This window comes from Lagopus muta, chromosome 1, assembly GCF_023343835.1.
Source record: "Lagopus muta isolate bLagMut1 chromosome 1, bLagMut1 primary, whole genome shotgun sequence".
Lineage (NCBI taxonomy): Eukaryota > Metazoa > Chordata > Aves > Galliformes > Phasianidae > Lagopus > Lagopus muta.
The window spans coordinates 79,177,629-79,200,152 of NC_064433.1; the positions used below are offsets into that span (position 1 = coordinate 79,177,629).

The following is a 22,524-nucleotide window of genomic DNA, read 5'->3' on the forward strand; positions in this document are numbered from 1 at the left end:
CTCTTCGCGCGCCCCGACCACTCCGCGCACGCGCCCAACGGCGCGGCGCGTGCGCGGCGGGGGCGGGGCGCGCGCGCGCGCCAACGGCGTGAGGTGAGGGGTCGTGAGGGCGGGCGGTGGTTGAAGAAGAAGAAGGAGGAGGAGGCGGCGGCCCATGTGGAGCGGTCCCAGGAGCGGGAGGCTGAGCCGCTCGAGCTGCCCGGCCCGAGGAGCCGGTGGAGGAGGAGGGAAAGGCCCAAATCGAGTCGTCGGGCCCTGCGCGCTGCTAGCGGGGACGCAGGGAACGGGCAGGCCGCGCCATGAAGGGGTGAGTGTGGGGCCCGGCCGGGCGGTGGGTGCGGGGCCTGCATAGGCCGTCTCGCTTGGAGGCTTCTTCACCCCATGGGAGTGGCTGTCCGTGTTCTCGAGGAGATCGGGGAGGCCTTGGGCTGCGGGCTGCTCCTGAGTGCTGGTCCGGCAGTGAAATGAGCCCTCGTGGTTCTGTAAGTCTGCCCGTCTCCAGCAGGCTGTTTTATTTTATCGTAGCTGACGCCGTCCGCCTGATTGTAGCGTGGGTTGAAGTCTTGAAGCGATAGTTTGTATGGATGGGTGGAAGGAGCGGTGCTGGGAGGCTGTCTTTACACCTCGGTGGCTCCGGAAGACCTTCCGGTGGTCAGGTGTGGCTGATGGGGCACCCTGCCTGCTGCGGCACCCTGCCTGCTGCCACCGCTAGGGAGCGAGATGTGAGCACCGGGCTGGGGGCACTCGGGTTGGCTTCGGGGCCAGCTGACCCGCGTGACCTTGTGCAGGTTGCTTTGAGGCGGTTGTCTCAGCCTCTTAGATTACTCCTTGGTTCAGGGCCATCTGCATTCCACGGACCTTCCTCCCCCTGCCTCACTTTCTTCTTGGATGTAAAGGTGGTTTTCTGCAGCTGTTTCTCAAAGCAGCAATAAACCAGTCCTCTTGAAACTTGTAATACTCAGCCTTGCGTAACACTATTCCAGTTTCGCAGCTTAAGGCAGGGGTGAATGGAAGCCGAAGCACTTAAGCTTTTGCTAAGAAATGGTAAGGGGTTTAGCTTATTAGCAATTGGGGTGAGGTCATGCAGGAAGGCTGCCTGATAACAGGTACTTAGCCATTTCCTACAGCTCATAAGCCACTTCCTGCATTGTGAGGGGCTGACGAGTATCTGTAGGAAAGAAGTTCACTGCTGATTGCAATTAAAAATGAACCAATTCATAGCTAATGCTAGGTAGGTGTGTTAAGGTCTTGAACAATCTTCTGGAATGCTGTAGGTGAAATGGGGCATTTAGTGAGGACGGAGTGCTAAATGGCTTGGTCTTTGCTTAGCTCTAATTTGAGGACTACTTCCTTCCACCCTCTACTGGCCCAACTGAGTGACTGAGCTGTGGGGTTTGGCTGTGCTGCATGGAGCCCTGCTGGTGGGAGCCTGAGGGTGCTGAGGCAGATTGCAGCCTGAGCTGCCTGCTCTGCTGCCATGCTCTGTCAGAAGCTGGGTCCCAGCTTTGCTTGTGCTGCACAGGAGTTCTACTGGGGAACTTTTCTAACTTCTTTTTATTAAAAAGCAGAACAAAAACAATACAACGATCCTTAACTTCTTTTGCTTTCAGAGCACCAGACTTAACTTATATTTCTTTGCCTTGCTTAAAGGTAGCTTTATCACCAATGTGACTTGAGAATGGATGCCTTCAGGTTTTCTGCTGGCATATTTCTGCTTTTCTGGTATTTCTTCATCTCTTTGAAGAGTATCATGTGCCTGTCTTTTTAAAGTACAGTTAGCATCACGCGGCAAGTTCTTGTGCTGGGTAAAATCTTCGTATTGAATCCAGGTGTTCTTTTAAAATTCACAGAGGCAAATGGGATGATAGAATTAAGCCAAAAATCCAGTATAAATGCAATGAGAGATGGAAAGGACTAGATGAACACATCAGAAGGAAAACATTAAATTACACTGGGTTACTCTGGAACAAAAGCAAATTGTTTGTCAAGCTACAAAGATCAGGGTGCTGTTAGAAGGCATGTCCCAAAATAGATCTAAAGCTTCAACTCTGGCATACAGAAAGTAATGTGTTGTTTGAAGGGATTGGATCTGTTTTCAGTATTTAATTCAGAATTGTGGACCAGTTCTTTTGAACAAACTGACTCCATCTGAATGTCTTTTCTTTTTTTCCTGGGAGCGCGTATGTTGCATGGTAACATGCAGACCATGAAGCATAGAGAATTTTGGGAGCACTTCAGATGGTGAAGTCTGGGCTCTACAACACATTGCTTGCAGCCCTCTTTGTTAGCACTCTGAATTCAAAGTAACACGTGATGTGTTAATGGCACTTAAATTAGTGTTTCTGTCATCAAAGTATGTTAAGTTAGGTGACCTCTTTTACAGAGGACCTCTTATTTCAAGGAAAGTGTTTGTGGGGTTTTTTTGTTTGTTTTGTTTTTAATTTGATGGCTTAAATACCAGCTTCTGACTTTGTAATTACTGTTGTCTCTCTCCTGCTTTTGTGCTGCTTGGCTTTATGTTCAATCTTCCTTCATCTCCTGAATGATTTTAGTGATTTAGAAACCCATTATGTTTCCCCCCTTTTTTTCCCCTTAAATGTGATTTGTAAAACTAAGTTAATTCCTTAGTGAACTTAACGAATCTCTGGAGGGCCACTTCTTTTTTTTTTTTTTTTTTTTTTTCATTTATTGCATTCATAATTGTTGTTATTGTTAGTTCTGGAATTTGAAAATCTACTTTAGACTATATTTGCTTGAGGGGAAAAATAGCAATGAGAAGGACTGTGTTGTCTGTAGTAAACTGACTGTCTTTGTAGACAGATGTAAATAATTCCCCCTATTCTTTATTGCTTTCACAGTGCTGATTCACTTGTTGCTCAGCAGCTTTGAATTTTGGTTACAGATTTTCTGATTGTTTTTAAGGAAGGAAAACAGGAAATCTTGCACTGATTCTTGAACACTTGCTGGTGACTGTCTGTGGCATTGAGGCTTTGCAGTATAGGTGTTTTCCTGATCTGTTTCAGTTCAGAAGAAGCCTGTGAGAAATCCAGCTTTTTCCCATTGTCCTTATCTCAAAGTCACATTACCCAGGGGATGTGATGTGTGTGCTCCATCACATGCTCTACCCACTGTGCAAGAGAGAGCATTACATAGCATGCACTGTATATGAGCTGTGCAGTGAGCAAGGCCCTGCACCTGTGATCCTGTGCAGGTGTGCTGTTTTGTGCTGAGGACCAAAGATCTCCTTGATTTTTATCAGGAATTGCTTGTTGGTTGTATTATGTATTATATCTTGGCCACATGATGAACAATTGCTTGGACTAGGGAACCGCTGCCAGTGTCTTAAAAATCCTTGCATAGTTTTCTTATATATATGTATCAGAAGAGACTGCCTTCAAGCTTCTGTGTTACAGTTCAGTACACCTTATGGTCTCTAGAGGTTCCACTCGCTGCCACAAAGCCTCCAGACCAGCCCCATGCAGAAGGCAACTGCTGCAATGGAACATCATGGTGCTGGCTTGTGCCACTTTAGCTGGCTCTGTGGAAGTGGCACTGCAGCTGGAGAGCACTGAATGTAACAGCAGAGTACCAAATTCAGCATATTTAAATGCAATAGTTATAGGTAAGTTCTCATACCTCTGACTGCTTCACACAATTGTGAAGCATATCTTTCAAGGCCCTGTAGTTGTTTGTGATTCTCACAAGAACAGGGAGTATTTCTCTCTGCACTCCTTCCCAAGTTAGAGTTACAGAGTTTAGGCAGGTCTGTTGATTTGTTTGCCTCTACACAGCATGGTGCTAAGCTCAGTGTATATGGGAGGAAGCTCCAAGCTTATGAGAACTGCTGATTTGTCACATGCACCAGAGGCAGGATTAAAAAAAAAAAAAGTAATTGAACTTAAAATTAATGTTTGATTTGGGAATTTCTCCTAGAAATGTCCAAGTGTGAGTTGTACTTCCTGCATTTAATCTCTTGGTTAGTAAATTTAGACTTTGCTTAGTGTGCTTACAAGTTACTTAATCTCTTCTATATCAGTGCAGCTTACTGTAGGTTCTTTTAATCTAATTTATAACTTCTGCCACTTCAAGTTTAATTCAGTAATCAGCTTAAGACACACCATGAGATAGGAAGGACTGTCAGGAAAGGAAAACAGCAAGGACTGTGGTTGTTTTATGAAAGCATCCTGCAGCCTAATCTTTGCTCTTGTGTGGTGTTTGACTATTCACAGACTTTTTATGGGCTTGCAAGTTTGAAACATGCTAACTTAGGCAGTTCTTCTGTGAAAAATGTAGTATCTTTAGTTAATCACCACATGCCATGGATTCTGCTGCTGTCTCCTGAAGACAAGAGAAATTATGCGTTTTCCTTTTCCACTAACATGGCTAATAAGGAGTGATGGTTGAGCCAGATAAATACTTTTATACAAGTGGAAATGATTCAGAACTTGAAAAGCCTGCCCATTTGGCAAATAGTAGAATTGTTCAAACAAGAATCTGAGAAGGCACTAGACCCTTTTTTCCCAGAAGAGGAGGAGGGCAGGACAAGAGAAATCAGGTCTCTTTACTTCTTTGAGAACTGATAAAGGGGAAGTGCGTTGGTCCCTTGCATCCCTTTTTCTCTAGGTAGGGCAGGCAATTTTGGGATTACTTTCTTCTCCTTGTTCAAAGAGGGTAAGGGATGAAGTGACCTGTGTGTTCTTCCTGGGAGCCTTAGAAGAGCAGAAGTTTTTCCAGGAAGGAGACTTGAGGTGGGGATGATAACAGAGAAGTCTGCAAAGAAGACTCACTCATTGTTAGAAAACTCTTATACTTGAAGACCTGAGAGCAGAGAAGCGGAGCATTGAAATGGGGTAACTGTGTCTTTGTATCAAAGAAAATGTTATTGAATTCATTAAAGAAGGGAAATGAAATGAGGCTTTATAGAAGATAGAAGCAAACCCACTTTCATAATGCTGTCACTAGGGCACTAAACTAAGGTATTTCAATTTTCCTGGGGGTGGAGTTACTGTGTTAGTGATGAGAATAAGAGCAGCAGATGAGAATGTCATGCAGCAGTTAGGTGTCGATGTACGAAATGCTTCCTGAGCTCACGTGCCCTTCCTCTTCCCATTATTTCACAGACTGTTCATTTCTGGTTCTTAGCAGGCTTGAATCTTGACTCCTGAAAAATCTTCCCATTTCCACCATCTTAACGTTGTATTATGTTCTTGAGTGCATGGGGGAGGCCGATGCAGCAACTTATGGCTTAGAGCAATCTTCTCTAGCTGGTGCTTGGAGTTTCTGCCAGTAAAGATTGAGTTACATCGAAATTTGCAGTTAAAGAATCCTTGTTTGTTTTTAATAAGTAGCCCTTTAGCACAAACTTTCCAGTTGAGCACAACTCATTCTTGAGAATTAGAAAGGAGAGGGGGAGATAAAGCCACCTTCTATGCTTTATTAGTTAGGAGCTTGCAGTGATTGTTGCCTAGGAGGTACTGAAGGTAAGCACATAAAATTGATAACACATTTTTGTAGTATATAATACATAATTTCAACATCTTATAAATAAACCTGGGATTAAAATGTTAAGTATGGGTGCTTGCTGTATTTTCTTTACTAATCAAATGAACACAAGCATTTGTGAGGAAAGGTGTTTCCATAACACATATAAATAGTTTGTATAAAGCAGGTAAATGCCTGTCTCTTGAAAGTCAGTTCTATACAGAGTGGTTAACTAATTATAAATACAAGAAATGTCTTTCAGCCATTCAGATTTGTGTAAATAAGGCACTTGGTGAACTCAGGATCACTTCTAATTTGAATTTGAAAGTAAACCTCTGCTGTCACTTGAAGATCATTAAGTATTTTATGAATATTAATTAGTGAAGATTCATTATTTCCTAGGATGCAAATAAGGATTATAGTTTTCATATCTAGGAACACTGAGGGTATGGAAGGGGGCTGTAATTTGTAAGCATTCCAGGAGTATTGGTTGTGGAGCCACAAAAAATTTGGAGTTATTTCAAACTGGTGAAGTATTCTTGCTTTGACTGGAATTGTGGTTCAAAATCTGAATGTGCTCGTGAGCTCACCTGGCTAATAAGGAAAAGTGGTTAGACCAGCAGTGGGGAGTTGGGATTTCTGGCAGCTCTTTATCTGCTGTATGATCGCAGGCAAGTTGTTTCCTCTTTCACTGTACCTGGGACAGGCAGTTGTAACACAATAGGCCTTCATGAAGTGCTTTGAAGAAGCAGCATTGTGAGCTACTAAGTGATGTTAAAGTACGGCTGTTTTTCTCTTCTAGATCAGCAGTCACTTACTTTTGTTAGTTCAAATTTGTCAGTTGCATGGGGTGATTTCTGTTCTTTGTATTCAGCTACAAAATGACATCTCTTGATTTCTCTCCATAAAGTTGATTTTTTTTTTTTTTTGACTCTTTTTAAAATGATCTCCCTGTCTTCCTCTTGCACTTGCATAACCAGGCAGCTGAGACTCTTCATGATAGCATTGCTGCTGTAGCTTTAGGGTTGTTATTGTTTGGGTGGTCAGTTGGTGTTCTGTACGATAGTTTGATGTAGGTTGAAGAAGAGCAAATGTCTAAATATGACAAAGATACCTTGGCTGTAATTTCTGTTGTGTTGGCACATACTTTCTGTTGTGAAATAGAGGGGACTGGTATTGTCTGAACTGTTTCGTGGAATTAGATCAGAGAAACCTCTTTGCATCTAGATCCCTTTGAAGCGCACGTCTTGGGTGAAGTCTTCTGTTAATTCTGTTTCTGAAACTACTTGGATTTCTTTGTGCACTTCACTGTGCTGTTGTACAATCCAGCACACAGCTGGGGATAACTTGCAGCAGGATGTCAGGTGTTGTATGTGCTCTCAGCAATAAGTCACAGTAAAGGAGGCTGGGGCTCAGAATCATATTAGACTTGCACTTATCCTTGCAAATTCATAGCCAGCAGATCTTCTAAATAATCAGGAACATTCTGGTCTGCCCACAAGAACTAGACTAGCTTGTGTGCCTAGCAGGACTGCTCATCTATTTGAAAAATAATAGTAACATATATTAAAAAAAAAAAAAAAAAAAAAACTAGAGAGGCTCTTTTGGCTTTGGAGCTGAATCTAAGTAAAGCCACACCCTCCAGGTCTATAGCTTTCCTAGCTCTGGTTTGGTTTTATTTTATGGGAGTGGATTATCCTGTCTAGACTCCTTCTTTGACTTGGAAGCCAAAATAGAAGCAATAAAGCAAGCTGGCTGCGTAATGGGGTGACAGACCTTCTCTGAAGTCCTTTCATTTGTTCAGGCAGTCTTCTTCCCCTGCTTCTTCTCCTGCCTCTTCCACTGTACCTCAGTGCATTTTGCAAGTTGCAGATACAGTTCAGCTAAATTTAGAGCACCAGATGCTTTAAATAAGCCTAGGCCCAGCTATCGGTTACGAAGAATCTGTTGCAGTCAGGCACATCCCTCTGGGGAGGGACTGATACTGCTTAAAGCTGAATGAGGCTGAGATTCTTCCAGCATTAAGAAATCTGGAATTTCCCCTTTTTCTCACTGTCTGCTTTAAACTAGCGTACAATACTGGCTGTTCCTGTGACTGAATCATTTTTACTCCTGAACTCTTAATTCTGGAAATTAACTTCTTATGAACTTCTTTATAGCAGCCCTGCTTTAGTATGCATCAAAAAGCAAAGTACAGCCTTAACAACAAAAGCAGATGCTGGTCTCTCACATAACCCCTATTACTTCCACCAGTCTGAATTTAAGCCATTATAGGAAAAGTAACTCAACTGTGTTCAAACTGCAGCTCTGTTAGTAGCTGCATGTGAAGGAATGCAGTTGCAACATCATTAATTGGATTGCATTTGTTCATACAGAAGGTGTGCACTTTTTGTTGTTCCTGCAAGTGCTTAAAGGACTTTAGGTTAACGCATGTAAGAGCCAGAGTCTTAATGTTGATGTTCTGGGCATACATCCAGTTTCAGTAAGTTCTCCATGGCACTCATTTCCATCAGGATTTCGTGAATCACGCTTCACTCGGCTCTGACGTAGCTGGGCAACATTGCTGTGCGCCTTATGGACCAGAAACCAGTTCACCTCTGAGTGTGGTTTTTCTCAGTAGCTGAGTCATATTATGTTGCTGAAATGCAAATGTAGTCCTAGGTTACGTCAGAAAGATGCTTCCAGTAGAGATGAGGAAAAGCTGTTGATGTTGTACAGGGTTTGCATTTAGAGTGCTGTAAGCAGTTTTGGTTAGTTGTGTTTAAGGAGAATTAATCTGAAGGAGTTGCGAAGAAGAGCTAGTGTGACAGTAGCAGGAATTAAGAGGCAGCACTAAAGAAGGAGGCTGAGATCTTGGCTTTAGATGGAGTGGAAGCTGAATGGCATGGTAGCTCTCTGAAGATACAGGCTGTGGGTAAGGAGTATTGACTCACATCAACTACTGGAAGAACATATGGTTAGAACTTGAATTAATTTGAGTGGAAATCAGAAGAATGCATAACTATGAGAATAGTGATGGCTTGGGAACAGCCTTGCAGTGGGTGTTGTCTGAGTGGCTCCAGTTCACTGGTGCTCAACCTAGGTAAGGGTAGAGCACTGCATGTAATAAGAGGCCTGATACGATGAGCTGGGAATCTGTAGTTCCTCCATATGAAAATGAATTACTTAAGTTGGGTGCCTTGGGATGTTCCATCTCTGAACCAGAAGCATTGATGCCTGCAATGAATATAATTGACTGCTACCTCCTGTGTGGGATGCTATTTGGGATGCTAGTATACTGTATCTTCCTAAGAACATGATTGGAATAAAATGATCTGTTAAGGGATGACATCTGAGTGCTTCAGGTGTTCTTATATGCTTTGTGATTTAATTTTTTTCTTTGCAGCAGTAAAGATTAGGTATTTCTATTACAGCTGCTACCAAGCTGGAATACACAGCTGGCCCATCTGGGCCTCAGCTGATACAGTAAATTTATATTGCTGTTTTGGCTGAGAAGTAACTAAAAATCCTGTCTACTTGTAACTAGCTTTTAAAAAAAAAAAAAAAAAAGCTATTGCCTTTACTCCAGTGAAATGGAAGGAGTGACTATCTGGTGTACTTTCTTCTAGGCTCTTTCTCTTTTTGAGGCTGGGTGGTTTTAAGTCCTTAGGTTCAAAGTGCACATTGCTGTATATGTGAGGTTGAGATGAAGTGAATACCAAATGATCCCCATGCTTCTCTTATACAGTTCTTTCAGAAGCAACTTTGTGTGGGATAGGCTGGCACTTCTACTCAAGAAGCAGTTCTGCTTCTGGCGGTTTTTTTCCCCCCTCTGTTGACAGAAGATTTTGCATGGTAAACCCAACCAAGGGACTGATGTGGGTTAAAGCTAAACTTTCCTTTTTTTGGGGGGTGGGGGGGAGGCAGGGGGGCAAAGTTTTAATTGAGGTTGGTTTACCGCCTTTGTGCCAGTAGGAGGGTGGAAATGAGTGGCTTAGGGATAACAAGATGCTTCTTCCAGCAGTAATGCTCGCTTTCCCTTGCTTCTACTCGAGGCTCCAGTGGCACTTTTGCTGAGCTGTCCTCAGGCAAAGTGAACAGCCATGGTATATGTCTCCCTTTCTGTGGGCTCATTTAGTTTGCCTCAAATGGTTTTGAGCACAATAGACGTGGTGCTGATTTAATCAGCTAGTGCTGTACATTAAGGTAATTTATGGTTTGAATATGTAGTATTTAAACAGACACATTCAGGAAGCAAAACCAATATGCTGTAGTGATTCTTAGATTTCTTTCATACTGTCCTCCAGGATATCTTGCTGGCCCTGCTGTAATTCTGACCCTGGGAAGAAACAGCTAGTGGCAGAGCACAGGAGGTGGACAGAAGGAGATGTTGGAGACAGCAATTAATGTTGCAAGTGGTGGTGAGGGGAGCCCAGGGGCTCTGGGAAATTAGTCAACAACACCTTTCAGCTGTGTGCCACTGGAGCAGTTTCTCTGGTCTTGTAGCCTGAGAGGTGGTGTCTTGCTCTGCTTCTCTGTTTTTCCTGTCTGGAACCTTCCTGATGAAGGCCAGTCTTCTGGCCATGTCTCCTCGGCCATGTCAGCTTTATTTATTGGAAATGTTCAATCCACTGTCTTCTAATGTCTTACTTTTCACTTAATCAAAGACTAAAATATTAGAAAGCATGTAGTACGTGATTGTAGTCTGGGGATTTTTTGCTGAAGCGTTAAGGAGGAGTTGCTCTAAGAAGTCTACCATAAGCTCATCATAAAGGTTCAGGCTAGTGTTACTGATCTACTGAGGCTTGAACCTACTTCTTAAAAATAGAAAGATATCACCAAGGTTAGTATAAAATAATTTTGGACAAGAGGTCTAAGCTTTTGGGAGACTAAATGTGAGATTTTTCTCCTTTCTTATTGACGTTCTACTTTGCAGCTCATCTGATCTCACTGGGCGGATGAGACCTGCTCCCTTTGGTTTCCACTTGGTGCAGAAGTCTTCTCTTGCAGTGCTGCTGAGATGCTTTACTCAAGCAGGATGCTAGACATAAATTTATCTGGGAGGGAACCTCATGCACTGTGGTCTTATTCTTGCCCCTTGTGAGACAAAGTAGTGGTGCTGCTGGCTGGGATAGGGGAACAACTTGTTGCCATTTGTGTGCCTGAAGAAGGCCAGCTGTGCTAGCTTGAACAGCTGCATTAAGCTGGTTGTAGAACAAGCATTACAGTTACCTCACTGTCTAATAACTATCATTTAACAGTATGCTTGTTTACAGTGCAGTATTCCTGTGGTGTGTACAGATCCTCTGTTGCTAGCTCAGTGCTTTATGTTAGAATATAATTCTCAGAGCTTGTGGTATGTGAAGAAAAGAATTTTGAGAGCAAGATTATCTTCAGAGGGATTTAGACAGGCTGGACCACTGGGCTGAGGTGAATGGGATGAGGTTCAACAAGGCCAAGTGTCGGGTCCTGCACTTTGGGCACAACAACCCCATGCACTGTTATAGGCTTGGGGCTGAGTGGCTGGATGAGTGTGAAGAAGAGAAGGACCTGGGGGTGTTGGTTGATGCGAGGCTGAACATGAGCCCACAGTGTGCCCAGGTGGGCAAGAAGGCCAATGGCATCCTGGCCTGCATTAGAAATAGTGTGGCCAGCAGGAGCAGGGAGGTGATCAGCCCCCTGTACTCAGCACTGGTGAGGCTGCACCTTGAGTACTGTGTTCAGTTTTGGGCTCCTCACTACAGGAAAGATGTTGAGGTCCTGGAGAGTGTCCAGAAAAGGGCAGTGAAACTGGTGAGGGGTCTGGAGCAACAAGTCTTATGAGGAGCAGCTGAGGGAGCTGGGATTGTTCTGTCTGGAGAAGAGGAGGCTCAGGGGAGACCTCATTGCACTCTACAACTTCCTGAAGGGAGGTTGCTGGGGAAGAGGGATTTGGCCTCTTCTCCCAGGCAATGAGTAGGACACGGGGTAATGGCCGCAAGTTGTACCAGAGGAGGTTTAGATTAGACATAAGGAAGAACTTTTTCTCTCAGAGAGTGGTCAGGCGCTGGAATGGCTGCCCAGGGGGGTGGTGGAGTCGCTGTCCCTGGCAGTGTTCAAGAGGCATCTGGACGACATGCTGCGTGATATGGGTTAGTGCTAGTGGTGGCAATGGTGATGAGGAGACGGTTGGACTAGATGATCTTGTAGGTCCTTTCCAACCTTGTGATTCTATGATTCTACAGGTGGAAAAGATTGTGAAATTAAGGGCTGGAGGCAGTAGGGGTTGTGGAAAAGGGACAGTGCAGGCTGTTTCAGCAGAGCGTGTTGATTTATAGCTAGAAACTTCAACAGTGTCTAATTGGTGCTACTTCTAGTATGCCTGCATAGGCTAAAATAGATAAAAATATGGAGAGAGTGGTCTCCTGTCATTCTTGATCACTGTTGGAGAATGTACTGTCTAGCTGTGATAAGAGATCTGAAGATTGCCATCCAGTTGGGCAGAACATGAGGCAAGCTGTAGTTGAGAAGGAAGAAGATTCAGCTTTTCAGTGTGGCATGGAGTACACAGAAAGCTGATTGGAACAACCTGCAAGCACTGGTACTGGGGTGAGATGCTCAACACCAGGGTGCTTTTTAATCCATTTGGCAAATACGTGGTGAAAGATTAGGCTCTGGTGTCAGCAAAGTTCACAATCTAAATACCATCCAGTTGTTTCGTCCATTTGTAGTTAAGGTATTTAACTGGAACATATTAATCTGATGGAATTACACAATCATCAACAATTCGTTAATTAAGGCCAGTTGTCTCTCTAAAAGATAGGCCAAGCTTACAAATGGTTTAACTTCTGCATGCTCAGTAGGTGGCTATGACTGTGTCATATCGGAGAGTAGGCAGTCACGATCCTTGACATGTGAGACTGCAATAGCTTTGCAGATCTGAAGGCTGTAAAAGAAAAGTGGGTATGAGGGCAAGTTATGCTTTATGAAGTAGCATTACTCCATTCCTGTAGTATTTCTGACCATTATGCAAGCTGTAATATAATGGCTAGAAAACACTGCATATCTATTACCATCATTGATAATGGCACTAAAAATCATGTGATGTGGAGTACTAATTGTTTAAAGTTTGGGTTTTGTTGTTGTTTGTTTTCCATCCAAAGGAAATTAGAGATGGAAAGCCACTACCGCACGTTACTAGAAGTAATTTTGAAATGTGGCATACAAAAGTCTCATAAAACTGCCTTTTCAAAATCATGCTTGGAAAATAATAATAATAAGGCTGTGAATGGTGTATGTAACAATGATCAGGTATTAAACAACCTGATTGCCCTGTATGTGTTCGGTAGAACAGGACTGCAGATAAACCTGCAACTGCATACATTTCTAACATAGAGTGTATTGGCTTTGTTCCTGCCTATGCCTTCTGATGTCCAGATGACCAAGAAAGATTTTGATGGACTTGTTCTTTACTTTTCATTCTTGTAATCCTTGAGATAGTGCTTTTGACAGAAAACTAGTTTTAGAAAAGGGAAAAGCTTGGGTTATTTCTTCTGAGCATAGTTTGGTGCAGTATGAGGGTTTCAAGGTTGTTGTTCTGCTCTCAGTCAACAGGAAGGATGACTTTAGTGATGATCATATCGATGCACATATCACCTTGGCAGTGGCACTGTTGCATATTAATAGGCTTAATATGAGTTTTCTACTGCACACAGTATTATTGTGTTATAGATGTATGGTGGCATTTCACTCATCTCTAAGTATAAACTTCATTCATTTCTTAATTCTGCCACCTATCAATACAAACTCTTCATTTTCTTGGTCTCTCCTAGCCTTCTGTCCTTCATGTTCAAGTTTTTTTTTTTTTTTTTTTTTTAAGCTTCTACAGAGGTTAGTATTCTCCTGGATGTTTTTCTGTCAATCACTCCATAAAGCAGCACATCTTATAAATATGTCAGTGTAGTGTGGCCTCAAACTTTGACTGTATAGTGCTGATTTATATTGTATTTTTGTAGTTAAAGCAGCCACTTGATGGAAGCTAATTTTGTGGGTTAACACTGCGGTTGAAATATGTATTAGACTGATCATTAGATGGAACAGTTCTCTAAATATAAAGCAACTGATCTTTGGTGTCCATAGAAATTTTAGAGTGTGTCAATGTTAAGCATATTTTGATTTGTTCCAGTAGCCGGATCGAGCTGGGAGATGTGACACCCCACAACATTAAGCAGCTGAAGAGGCTAAACCAAGTCATCTTTCCTGTCAGCTACAACGACAAGTTCTACAAGGACGTACTGGAGGTTGGCGAGCTAGCCAAATTAGGTACAGATGTTCTTGCCAGCAACTGTGGGCTCTGGTGTGCCATCCCTAATGCTTTTCAGTAGCAGATTCTGCTATTTGGTTGCTTAACATAATGACACATAACTGCTGGAATCTTAAAAAGCTGCTGTCCCAGTCTCAAAGGGTTTATGTTATAAATAGCTTGCATTTTACTGTAAAGAGGTATGTTTTCTGTTACAGCAGAAGACTTCATAGAGATGCGCTGCCAACTTACCTCCTGAAACCATTTGCTTATTACAGTTAAGAATAAGTAATAAACCCTATGTTAGAGTACCGCTGGTAATTTGCCTTGATGTTAGTCATAATGTATGACTTTATCTGGGTCAGGGAGTTAACAGCTAGGAAGGCGTATACAGGGTTTAAACAAAGGAGTTGTATGGATAGTTTGAGATTTGTGACTGATAATGCTTTGTTTCTCTTCCTGACAGCCTACTTCAATGATATTGCGGTGGGAGCAGTGTGTTGTAGGGTGGATCACTCCCAGAACCAGAAGAGGCTGTATATCATGACACTTGGATGTCTGGCACCCTACCGACGGCTAGGAATAGGTGAGGAGGCTCTTTTGTGTCTTGTCATCAAACAAACAAGGTTGTCTGGGCAGCCTCTTAAATTGCCTTGTAGAGTTTTTTGCTGCTTTAGCCAAGATATCTCAAGATGTACTTTTAGAGCAGTAGTTGCTTTGGGAAAATAATGACTTATAACATGTTCTTGCTTTCCTGTCTTTTGGTGGTGGTTTTTGTTTTGTTTTGGTTGTTTGTTTTTGTTTTTGTTTTTTTAGAACTTTATTGTTCAGGATTTCAAATTCTTTTAATCATGCTGTTTTAGTTCTGTGATATAAACTTCTATAAATATGAAATTGAAGCAGAGAGATATTCTAAAATAGTTTGTTTAAAATATGGAGCCTGTATGCATTTCAGATGGGGTAGTTCACTTGGAAGGGAGCTACCTGCATGCTTTCTTCCAGGCTAACTGGAAGTTAAAGCATGTTGATGAGGGCATTGTCCAAATGCCTCTTAATGCTGACAGGCATGGGTGATGAGCCACCTCTCTAGGAAGCCTGCTCCTAGGTTTTAACACCCTCAAGGTAAATGAATGTTTCCTAATATACAGCCTAAACACACCACCCCCACTACCCTGTGCAGTCTTGTGCATATCTTGTCCTGCCATCAGTTCCGAGGAGCATGACCTGGCACCTTATTCTCTTTCCCTTCCTCAGGGAGCTGCACGGATTGAGGCTGCCTCTCTGCCTCTTTTTTTTTTTTTTTTTTTTTTTCCAAGGCTTTACTTTCAAGAGCCTTAATATCCTTTTTATATTGTGGAGCCCTGAAATGCATCTGTCCTTTATTGTGTTACTTCTTCATTCTTTTAAATTATATCTTTTGTTTCTAGTTACTGCTGCTCGGAGATAGTACCCCTTTAATGTCTGTGCAGCAGTAAGTTGTTTTCTCTGTTGCAGATCTGTGGGCCAAGTTAATCAAAAGCTCATGGTGTTTGCTATTTGCTTTGGAAAGATAACTTAATATTTTATTTTTAATAGGCTTTTGTCATTTAAAAAAAAAAAGTCAATATTCTCACTAGTCTATGCCTTGCTTTGACCATATTTGAACTACGCTATAGTTCTAGAATCTAGTATTTAGAGAAGGTGACTTATAAATATGCTTCTGAGCAATTGTTTTTCTCCAAAGAAACAATGAAATTCAGCAGAGTTTTGTGTACAGAAGGATGGTGGAGTACTCATACACTGTATTTTATTGCCTGCTCTAGTAGCTTTTCTTCAAGTGCAGCAGTAGAGGAAAAATCATAGGCTATTGGAGGTCCTTCCATGAGAGATTTCACAAACAAAACTGTTCTAAGCATTTCTTCTTAATAATTATAAGGGTTTCTTGTTCACAGTGAAAATTTTTGCAGCACATACTTCTTACAACTCTACAACTTTTTTTTTTGTAATTCATATTTGCTGCCTGAACTTCAATTCTTACAGATGACGTCTTTTGTATTAAATTCTGTTTTCTGATTTTAGAACTTCGTGGCAATGTCATCAGCACGAGATCTGTCATTTTATCCTACTTACGGTTAACTGTTCCAGAAAGCAATTGGTGATCTAAGTACAGACATGATTGTGCATTTCTGATTTTAAGTCTTTCTTTAACTTTCGGCAGGAACTAAAATGCTGAATCACGTCTTAAACATCTGTGAGAAAGATGGCACTTTCGACAACATCTATCTGTAAGTAAGAGTTGCACCCATACTTCTATGGAGAATGAGAGATGTACATGGGATCAAATGGAGGGAAATCCAAAAGTGTTTTATAATCTCTTTGTAGGGTTATGAGACAACTTTCCTCATGAATATTTAACAAAAACAGCAGAAGGAAGGATGTGCTGTACTCTGAGTTTGTTGTATGATGCAGAGAAAACCAAAAGCTTGCTTGATTTACTAAGGCTTGCTTTATTTTGAAATTGTTTTAGTTAAAGTGATGATCTGTAGCAGTGTTGCACTACGTGATTTGAAGAAATAAGTTGATTTTTTTTTTTTTTTTTTTTTTTACTATCCAGCATTGTCCTGTAGTAGAAAATTCTGCATACAGTCTTAAGTTATTTGCTGTTGTCTCTTACAATACTAACATGTAGATTAGAACATAGCCCAGAGGTGCTTAACAGGCACTCTGTATTTGCATTCAGTAGCAAGGCCTGACTGCTTACTCTAGTTCTTGCAGTGTGCCAGGTCACCTGTTTGTGCAGCAGCACAGTAAACTAGGTCAGTTATCTGACACAGCTGGGGAAAACTTCTTAGTGTTTTGCTTCTGGGGTTGGTTGGTTTGTGTCTGTTTCCAAAATATCAGCCACATCTCTGTAAGCGCTTGGTGTGATATCGACATGTGAGCAAGCACTGGGGTAGAGGACAGGGCTACTTGAAAGGGCTGCCTTAATAGTTCCCTGTAGAACAGTTTTGGCCAAAATCACTTCAGAGCCAGCTCCCTCCTTGGTCACAACTTCCTGGCTATACTGGCACAATCACAGGGCGCTGTGAGGATAGTCCTACGATGTCTGTGGCTTGGATGCACTTAAGATGCGTTTCCACAGTAGCATGAACTCTTGCCAGGACTTTTAAAGATGTGCAGTGAAGAGTGTTTTGGACACTGATATCACTGGAAAAATGAATAACTTTCTCCTCAAACTGAGACCTTCTCTGCCAAGAAGGTGTAAATTCTTCCAAATCCACTACTGTTGTATCTTTGTGCTTGCTCTGTAAGAGGAGTAGGTATTTTAAAGAGGAGTTTGGTCAAAGCTGCTTTTGGCTTGTGTTCCTGCTATCCTTTCTTAGAGGAAATAGTAATGAATTCTCTCAGATGCCTTCTAACAGGCACAAACTTCCTTCTTTGTTTTGTTTTTTGTTTTTTTTTTGCATATAACTGTGTGCACAGTGATAGAACTGTTTGCTGGTTTTAGTGCAATAAAACAAAACCTTTGTAATCCTTCTTGTAGCTTACCAGAGTAGGATTTTGGGATGACAGCAAATAGGTTTCACAGGCACAACAGAATTTTTCTATTGACCATTGGTTTTGTTGCTCTGTTATTTGTGCAGCTACAAACTGAACGTGCAGCTTTGGCCCCTAGTTTGATATCATTGTTTAAACTTGTTATTTTGAAGCTTTCTTTTAGGTATTTGGTGTTTATTGGGCTTAAACTAATATTTTATTGTTTTGCTCTGCTTTAGCTTCTGGAGTTGCTTTGTGTCTATGGTTGTGCAGCCTGGTGTTTGACAAAGTGATTCATGAGCTTGTGCAGTGTCCACTGGATTTTGGAAGTGCTTAGTGAATGTCTTTTGCTGAGCCAGACTGTTTTTTTTGTAGTGTAACTTTTGGAAATAAATGCACTGGCTGCTTAGAATGAAGAACTAAGGGCTGTTTTGGAGGCCTTCAAATTGTGGGAATACACTGGAGCAAGATCTATAAAACTCAGGGGGTTAAAAGGGAAAGGACTTCTGTAAGTCTCAAGGGCTGCTTTGTGCTGCCATAGCTTTCTGTGAGGAGAGGAGTGTGGTTAGCAAGGAGTAAAGAGTTAAAATCTTATTCAGTGTCATCATCAGTTTTGTGTTAGAGCTGTCTGAGTGATGAATCCTACACGTTGCTTTGGGTCATATAAGAAGTGTTTCCAAAGGAAGTTTAAAAATAGTTAAATTTTCACATCAAAGCCTTTACTGCTATGTGACTTTGTTATATATATTTCCATAAACTATCCATCACTTCCAAATGAAGAAAATTTGAAATTACTGAGCTATCAGTATTTAAGTCTCAGCTATTTGTATTCCTCAGAATAGCTTTCCTGAAGGGAAGTATTTGCCATTTCTCATGATATTTGCCACAGATCATCCAGGAACCACGTTAGCTCAGGATAACCTGTGGGAAGACCAAAACTGCAAGTCTTAGAACTACAGTCATCCCTCTCTAGATAGATAATTCATTTCTTTCTTCCTTTATCCTTTGTTCACAGCATGAATGCACAACTTCATACTGTGGAGAGTTCTGATACCTGTCTCTCTGTCCTCCTTTCTGTCCTAGGCACGTCCAGATCAGCAATGAGTCAGCAATTGACTTCTACAGGAAGTTTGGCTTTGAGATCATTGAGACGAAGAAAAACTACTACAAGAGGATAGAACCCGCAGATGCTCATGTGCTGCAGAAAAACCTCAAAGCCCCTTGTCTTGGCCAGAACGCAGATGTGCAAAAGACCGACAACTGAACAAAACCCCAATGAACACTTTCTTGCACTTGCTTGTCGCCAAATAAGGAAAGAGAGGCCTATTGATAATTTTTTTTTTTTAATTACACACCTTCATTGTCATCCTCTTATTTTTAATTTTTTTTTATCTTGACCTCTCTCCAACAAAATGTAATGCTTCTTCCAAGGATTGTCAGATCATGTTTGGGGTTTTTTTTTTTTTAAGGTGTTTTTTTTTGTTGTTGTTGTTGTTCTGATTGAGGTGGGAAGAGGTGTGCAAATCTCTTTAGTTTGAGGTGTGAAGGGCTTGAGCAGGGTATCCTGATGACAGGTTTCCTTCAGAGAATTCTTTCGATAAGCAGAATGTAAATCTGAGGGGGAGAAAAGGAAAAGCAATATCTTGTCCTTTTGACTTCTGTATTATTTTTATAACCTACAGGGTACTTTACTCCCCCAGCCTTTGAGTGTTATTTCAATACTTCCCACTCTTCTTCCTAGTTCCCCCCCACCTCAAGAAAGTACGTAGTTCTTCCCAATATTTTTTGAGTATGGCTTTTTCCTCCATCATTTGCTGAGAAGGGCAGGCTACTTTACCATACTTTTTCACTCTGCCTAGGCTGATATTTTTGAATGTTTGTTTTGTTTTTTTTTTTTTTAAATCTCACCCAAGCTGGTGCTACATTTCTTAACTGACTGAGGAGGGTTTAGAGTGGACTTTGTTTTTCCTTATCTCCATTTATCACATTCTCAGCAGATGACTGACAGAGTAAGAGCTAGAGCTAATGTTGGCAGGAGTAAACCTATTAAAAAAAAAAAATCCTGAGGCAAGATCCTTGCTTTAAAAATGGGTGAAGTGCTGTAGGGCTCATTGAGAGTTTTATCTGTACTGTTGGAATGGGAAGAGTGACTGTGACCACTTTACCCATGTTGATCATGTAAGGCAAACACCTGTCTCCAGATAAACTTGCTACAGATGCTAAACCTGTGGTGACAAACCTGAAATGAGTCAAGGGTTGAAGAAACCAGGCAGCAAGGCTGAGAAGGCAAACAAGAATCTGACCCCAATCACACTGCTTTGCAGGAGTCTCCTGGATTTTTTTGGGATTGGCTTGGCTTGCTGTGTTTATGTGCTTCTTCAGAAGGAGGTGGTTTAAAAACAGTATGGTTTGCTCTTTTGAAGATTCTTTTCCTTCTACCCTTCAGCCATAATAATGCAGTTCTCCTCTCTTCTTTGTGGAGCACTGGAGAGAGCAGTGTGTACTAGACCAATTTGTGGGTTTGGAAAATAGGCTGAATGGCTTCTTCCTGGTGCTGTAACCTCAGAAAAGCTACAGCAAACTCTAAGCTCTGCTTTGCATCCTATAATGCTTTCTTTGCATGAATCAGTGCTCCTTTCAATGCACTGTTGCCAGCAATTCTGTGTATGCCAATACAGATACCAGCTTAAGCTTGGACTTTTCTCCAAGCATCTGGGGAAGTGCACTGAGCTGAGACAACACCACCCTGCCCTGTTTCCCAAGTAGATATTAAACTGCATTCTTTTCCTGTTTGTTTTCTTTTGAAGTTTGAACCTGCATCTTGAATTCATCTGCTTTGAAAGCCTGCCAACCTCTAGTGCGCATTGCAGCGTACATCTTGTTAGCAGGTGCTGTCCAGTCATTTGAAGGTGAGTTGGGAACCAAGGATTTCAAGATGGGAGTTGTGAAGAGGCAAGGGATGGTACCCCTCATTGCACACTATATGGTCCTTTATTACCTGGAGGGGTGACTATACAAGCTGCTCCAGAATTGCTACTACTTTCCCAGAGGTGTGTAGTGTTATTGGAATGCTTCTTGACAGACCTATGCTGGAAAATAGCTATTCTGTTTGCTAGGTTTGCACTAATTGAGTCTTGGTGGCGGGCAGGTCTCTAACAACAAAAGCCCCTCTGCATGGCCTGAGCACCTGTGTTTGCAACACTTGGTAGCAGACTCTGGCTAGGAAGCAACAGTTTCTTTGTCCAGAAGCAACCTAGTTTTGACAAAAGCTTATTTTTAGTACTGCCAGGACCTGCTTGCACTGGTTATGTTGGCAGTTCTATATCTGTCTTGAGGAGGGAATGTATTGAAGCACAATTAGCTTGTCATATGCCAACATAGTTTCCCTGGCCATCTGTAGATCAAACCAAGAGAAGTATGTGGTGGGAGAGAGATAGTATTGTACTTGAGGATGTTCATGCAGCACAGCTGTAACTTAGACCATAGCTGCCTCTGGTGCCAAGCGAAGTGCTCTTCATTCTTCTAGAACTAAATGGTAAGTGTTTGGGTTGGGTAGATGGGTGTGGGGATATGAATTCTTAGGATTTGCTGTTGTCGTAGGCTTCCACAAATCAGTGTGTTTTGCAGACAGTTTTCCTTCAGGTTTAAAAGTACAAGTCTGATGTCTGAACTTACTTGGAGTAACCTTTGTTTCTGTCTCTCTTTGCTTTGGGCTGCCATCATTCTATGAATGTATCCCTGAAAACAATTCTTAGAGCTCCTGTTTCACAGCAAACCTGCCTCATTGTAACTTCTGATTAAATGTGTTGTAAGAAGTGGAAGTGAGAGTGACCACACACGTAAGACTCCTTTTCCAATCCTGGAAAACGGTTGTTGAATACAAGGTTTAATCTCAGTCTCTTAGAAAGCTGTGTTCCCTGTACATGGATGAAGGAGAGTGCAGGTCAGTAGTTGTGAACAACAAACAGTTGTATTAGTATATTGGCCGAGTTGGCCAAGAGAATGCTGCATCTTAGTACTGTTATCCGGAGTCACTGAAACTCTGAAGTATGAGCTTACTGCAGAGAACTTCAGTTACTTCATATTTTGCTGCAGCAGGACCTCTTTCTAGCTTGAAAATAACTGTTTATGAACAAGTAAACTTTTTTTGAAGTTGGGTGGGAGTTTCAATGGAGAAAAGAAAAAAAAAACACGCCAGCACTTCTGTTCTGGATGAGGATCTAGTGAGAAAAAGGTATATGCAACTAGCAGCTTTAGAGAGTTAACTGTGTATTTACATATTATTCCTGAATCTCTGCAATTGGTTTTGTTGTACGTGGACTGAAGCATGATATCTACAGAGAGACTCCTGCTGGAGGACACCATGGTACAGGGGAAAAAGATTCATCCAGGAGAGATATCCCTCTTTTTTGGGAGGGGGAGGGGAGAGAATTTATTTTGTGTATACAGAAACTGGCTGAGTTTACATGATGCAGCTAATGGTTGAAGTTGCCAACTAAATATGACATACTGTTACAATTGAAACAAACTTCTGTGATATTTTGGTAATTCTTGATGGTGCCCTGTGATGTCTAGTAAAAATTTGATCTCCTAAACATCCATTGTTACGTTCTCCCCCATGTTGTAATCCAGGGTCAGCTGCTATGCATAAAGTCTGTGTTTCTGTAAAGTGTTTGCTGACTTGGATGTTTCTTTTGAATCTGCAACTGCTTTCTGATTAATCTGGCTAAGACCACCCCTGGTCTCTTGAGTTTAAATTTAGTTAAAGGTATGCTGTTTGCAGTTGGCAATTGCATTCTCAACGTTACAAATTAAGTTGCAGGGGAAGCAAATTCTTTACCAACGAGTTGGTCCGTTATTATCTATATCATTGCCCTTGTACATCAGAAGCATGTTTTTGTTTTTCTCAGACTCTTTAGAAATACTGTTCAGAATAAACGTGCACTATTTGAGTTATGTCAATTATGACTTGTCATGTGCATTTCTTGCAGTCCAGCTGTTTCCTTCTGAAATCAGATATAGAATTACTCCACGAAGACTTCACAAACAGTGAGCATTCCAAACAAGAGCTGAGAGTGGGGCTGCTGTATGATGGATGCCACGTGTCTGATGGCTGAGGAAAGTGGGGGTGGGTTGGCTGTTTTCCCTGAAGTCATGAGCCTTTCTCAGAAATCCTGTGCCTTGGGGGATGAGGGAAAGCAGAGAGAGCAACTGTCCTGAACTATTTTGGCACAGTCTTGAAGAAGACCAGGCATGAGGAATTCAGT

General features: G+C 41.8%; 1 protein-coding gene across 2 annotated transcripts; it reads left to right on the top strand.

Moving 5' to 3' along the window:
• Nucleotides 1-52: 52 nt before the first annotated feature.
• On the top strand, nucleotides 53-22,219 carry NAA50 (N-alpha-acetyltransferase 50, NatE catalytic subunit). 2 transcript variants are annotated; one of them, XM_048927698.1, is made up of 5 exons: nucleotides 53-307; nucleotides 13,628-13,761; nucleotides 14,208-14,327; nucleotides 15,939-16,005; nucleotides 18,341-22,219. In XM_048927698.1, the coding sequence occupies exons 1-5, from the start codon at nucleotides 300-302 to the stop codon at nucleotides 18,519-18,521; spliced, it is 510 nt and encodes a 169-aa protein (XP_048783655.1). In that variant the 5' UTR covers nucleotides 53-299; the 3' UTR covers nucleotides 18,522-22,219. The 2 variants fall into 2 exon arrangements, with proteins under 2 accessions (XP_048783655.1, XP_048783647.1); XM_048927690.1 differs by having other exon boundaries at nucleotides 54-307; nucleotides 13,625-13,761.
• The last annotated feature ends 305 nt before the right edge of the window (nucleotides 22,220-22,524 follow it).

Coding starts and splice junctions, on each gene's coding strand:
- NAA50 (XM_048927690.1), top strand. Junction 13,762..14,207: donor TGGCGAGCTAGCCAAATTAG/GTACAGATGTTC, acceptor TCTTCCTGACAG/CCTACTTCAATGATATTGCG. Junction 14,328..15,938: donor CTACCGACGGCTAGGAATAG/GTGAGGAGGCTC, acceptor AACTTTCGGCAG/GAACTAAAATGCTGAATCAC.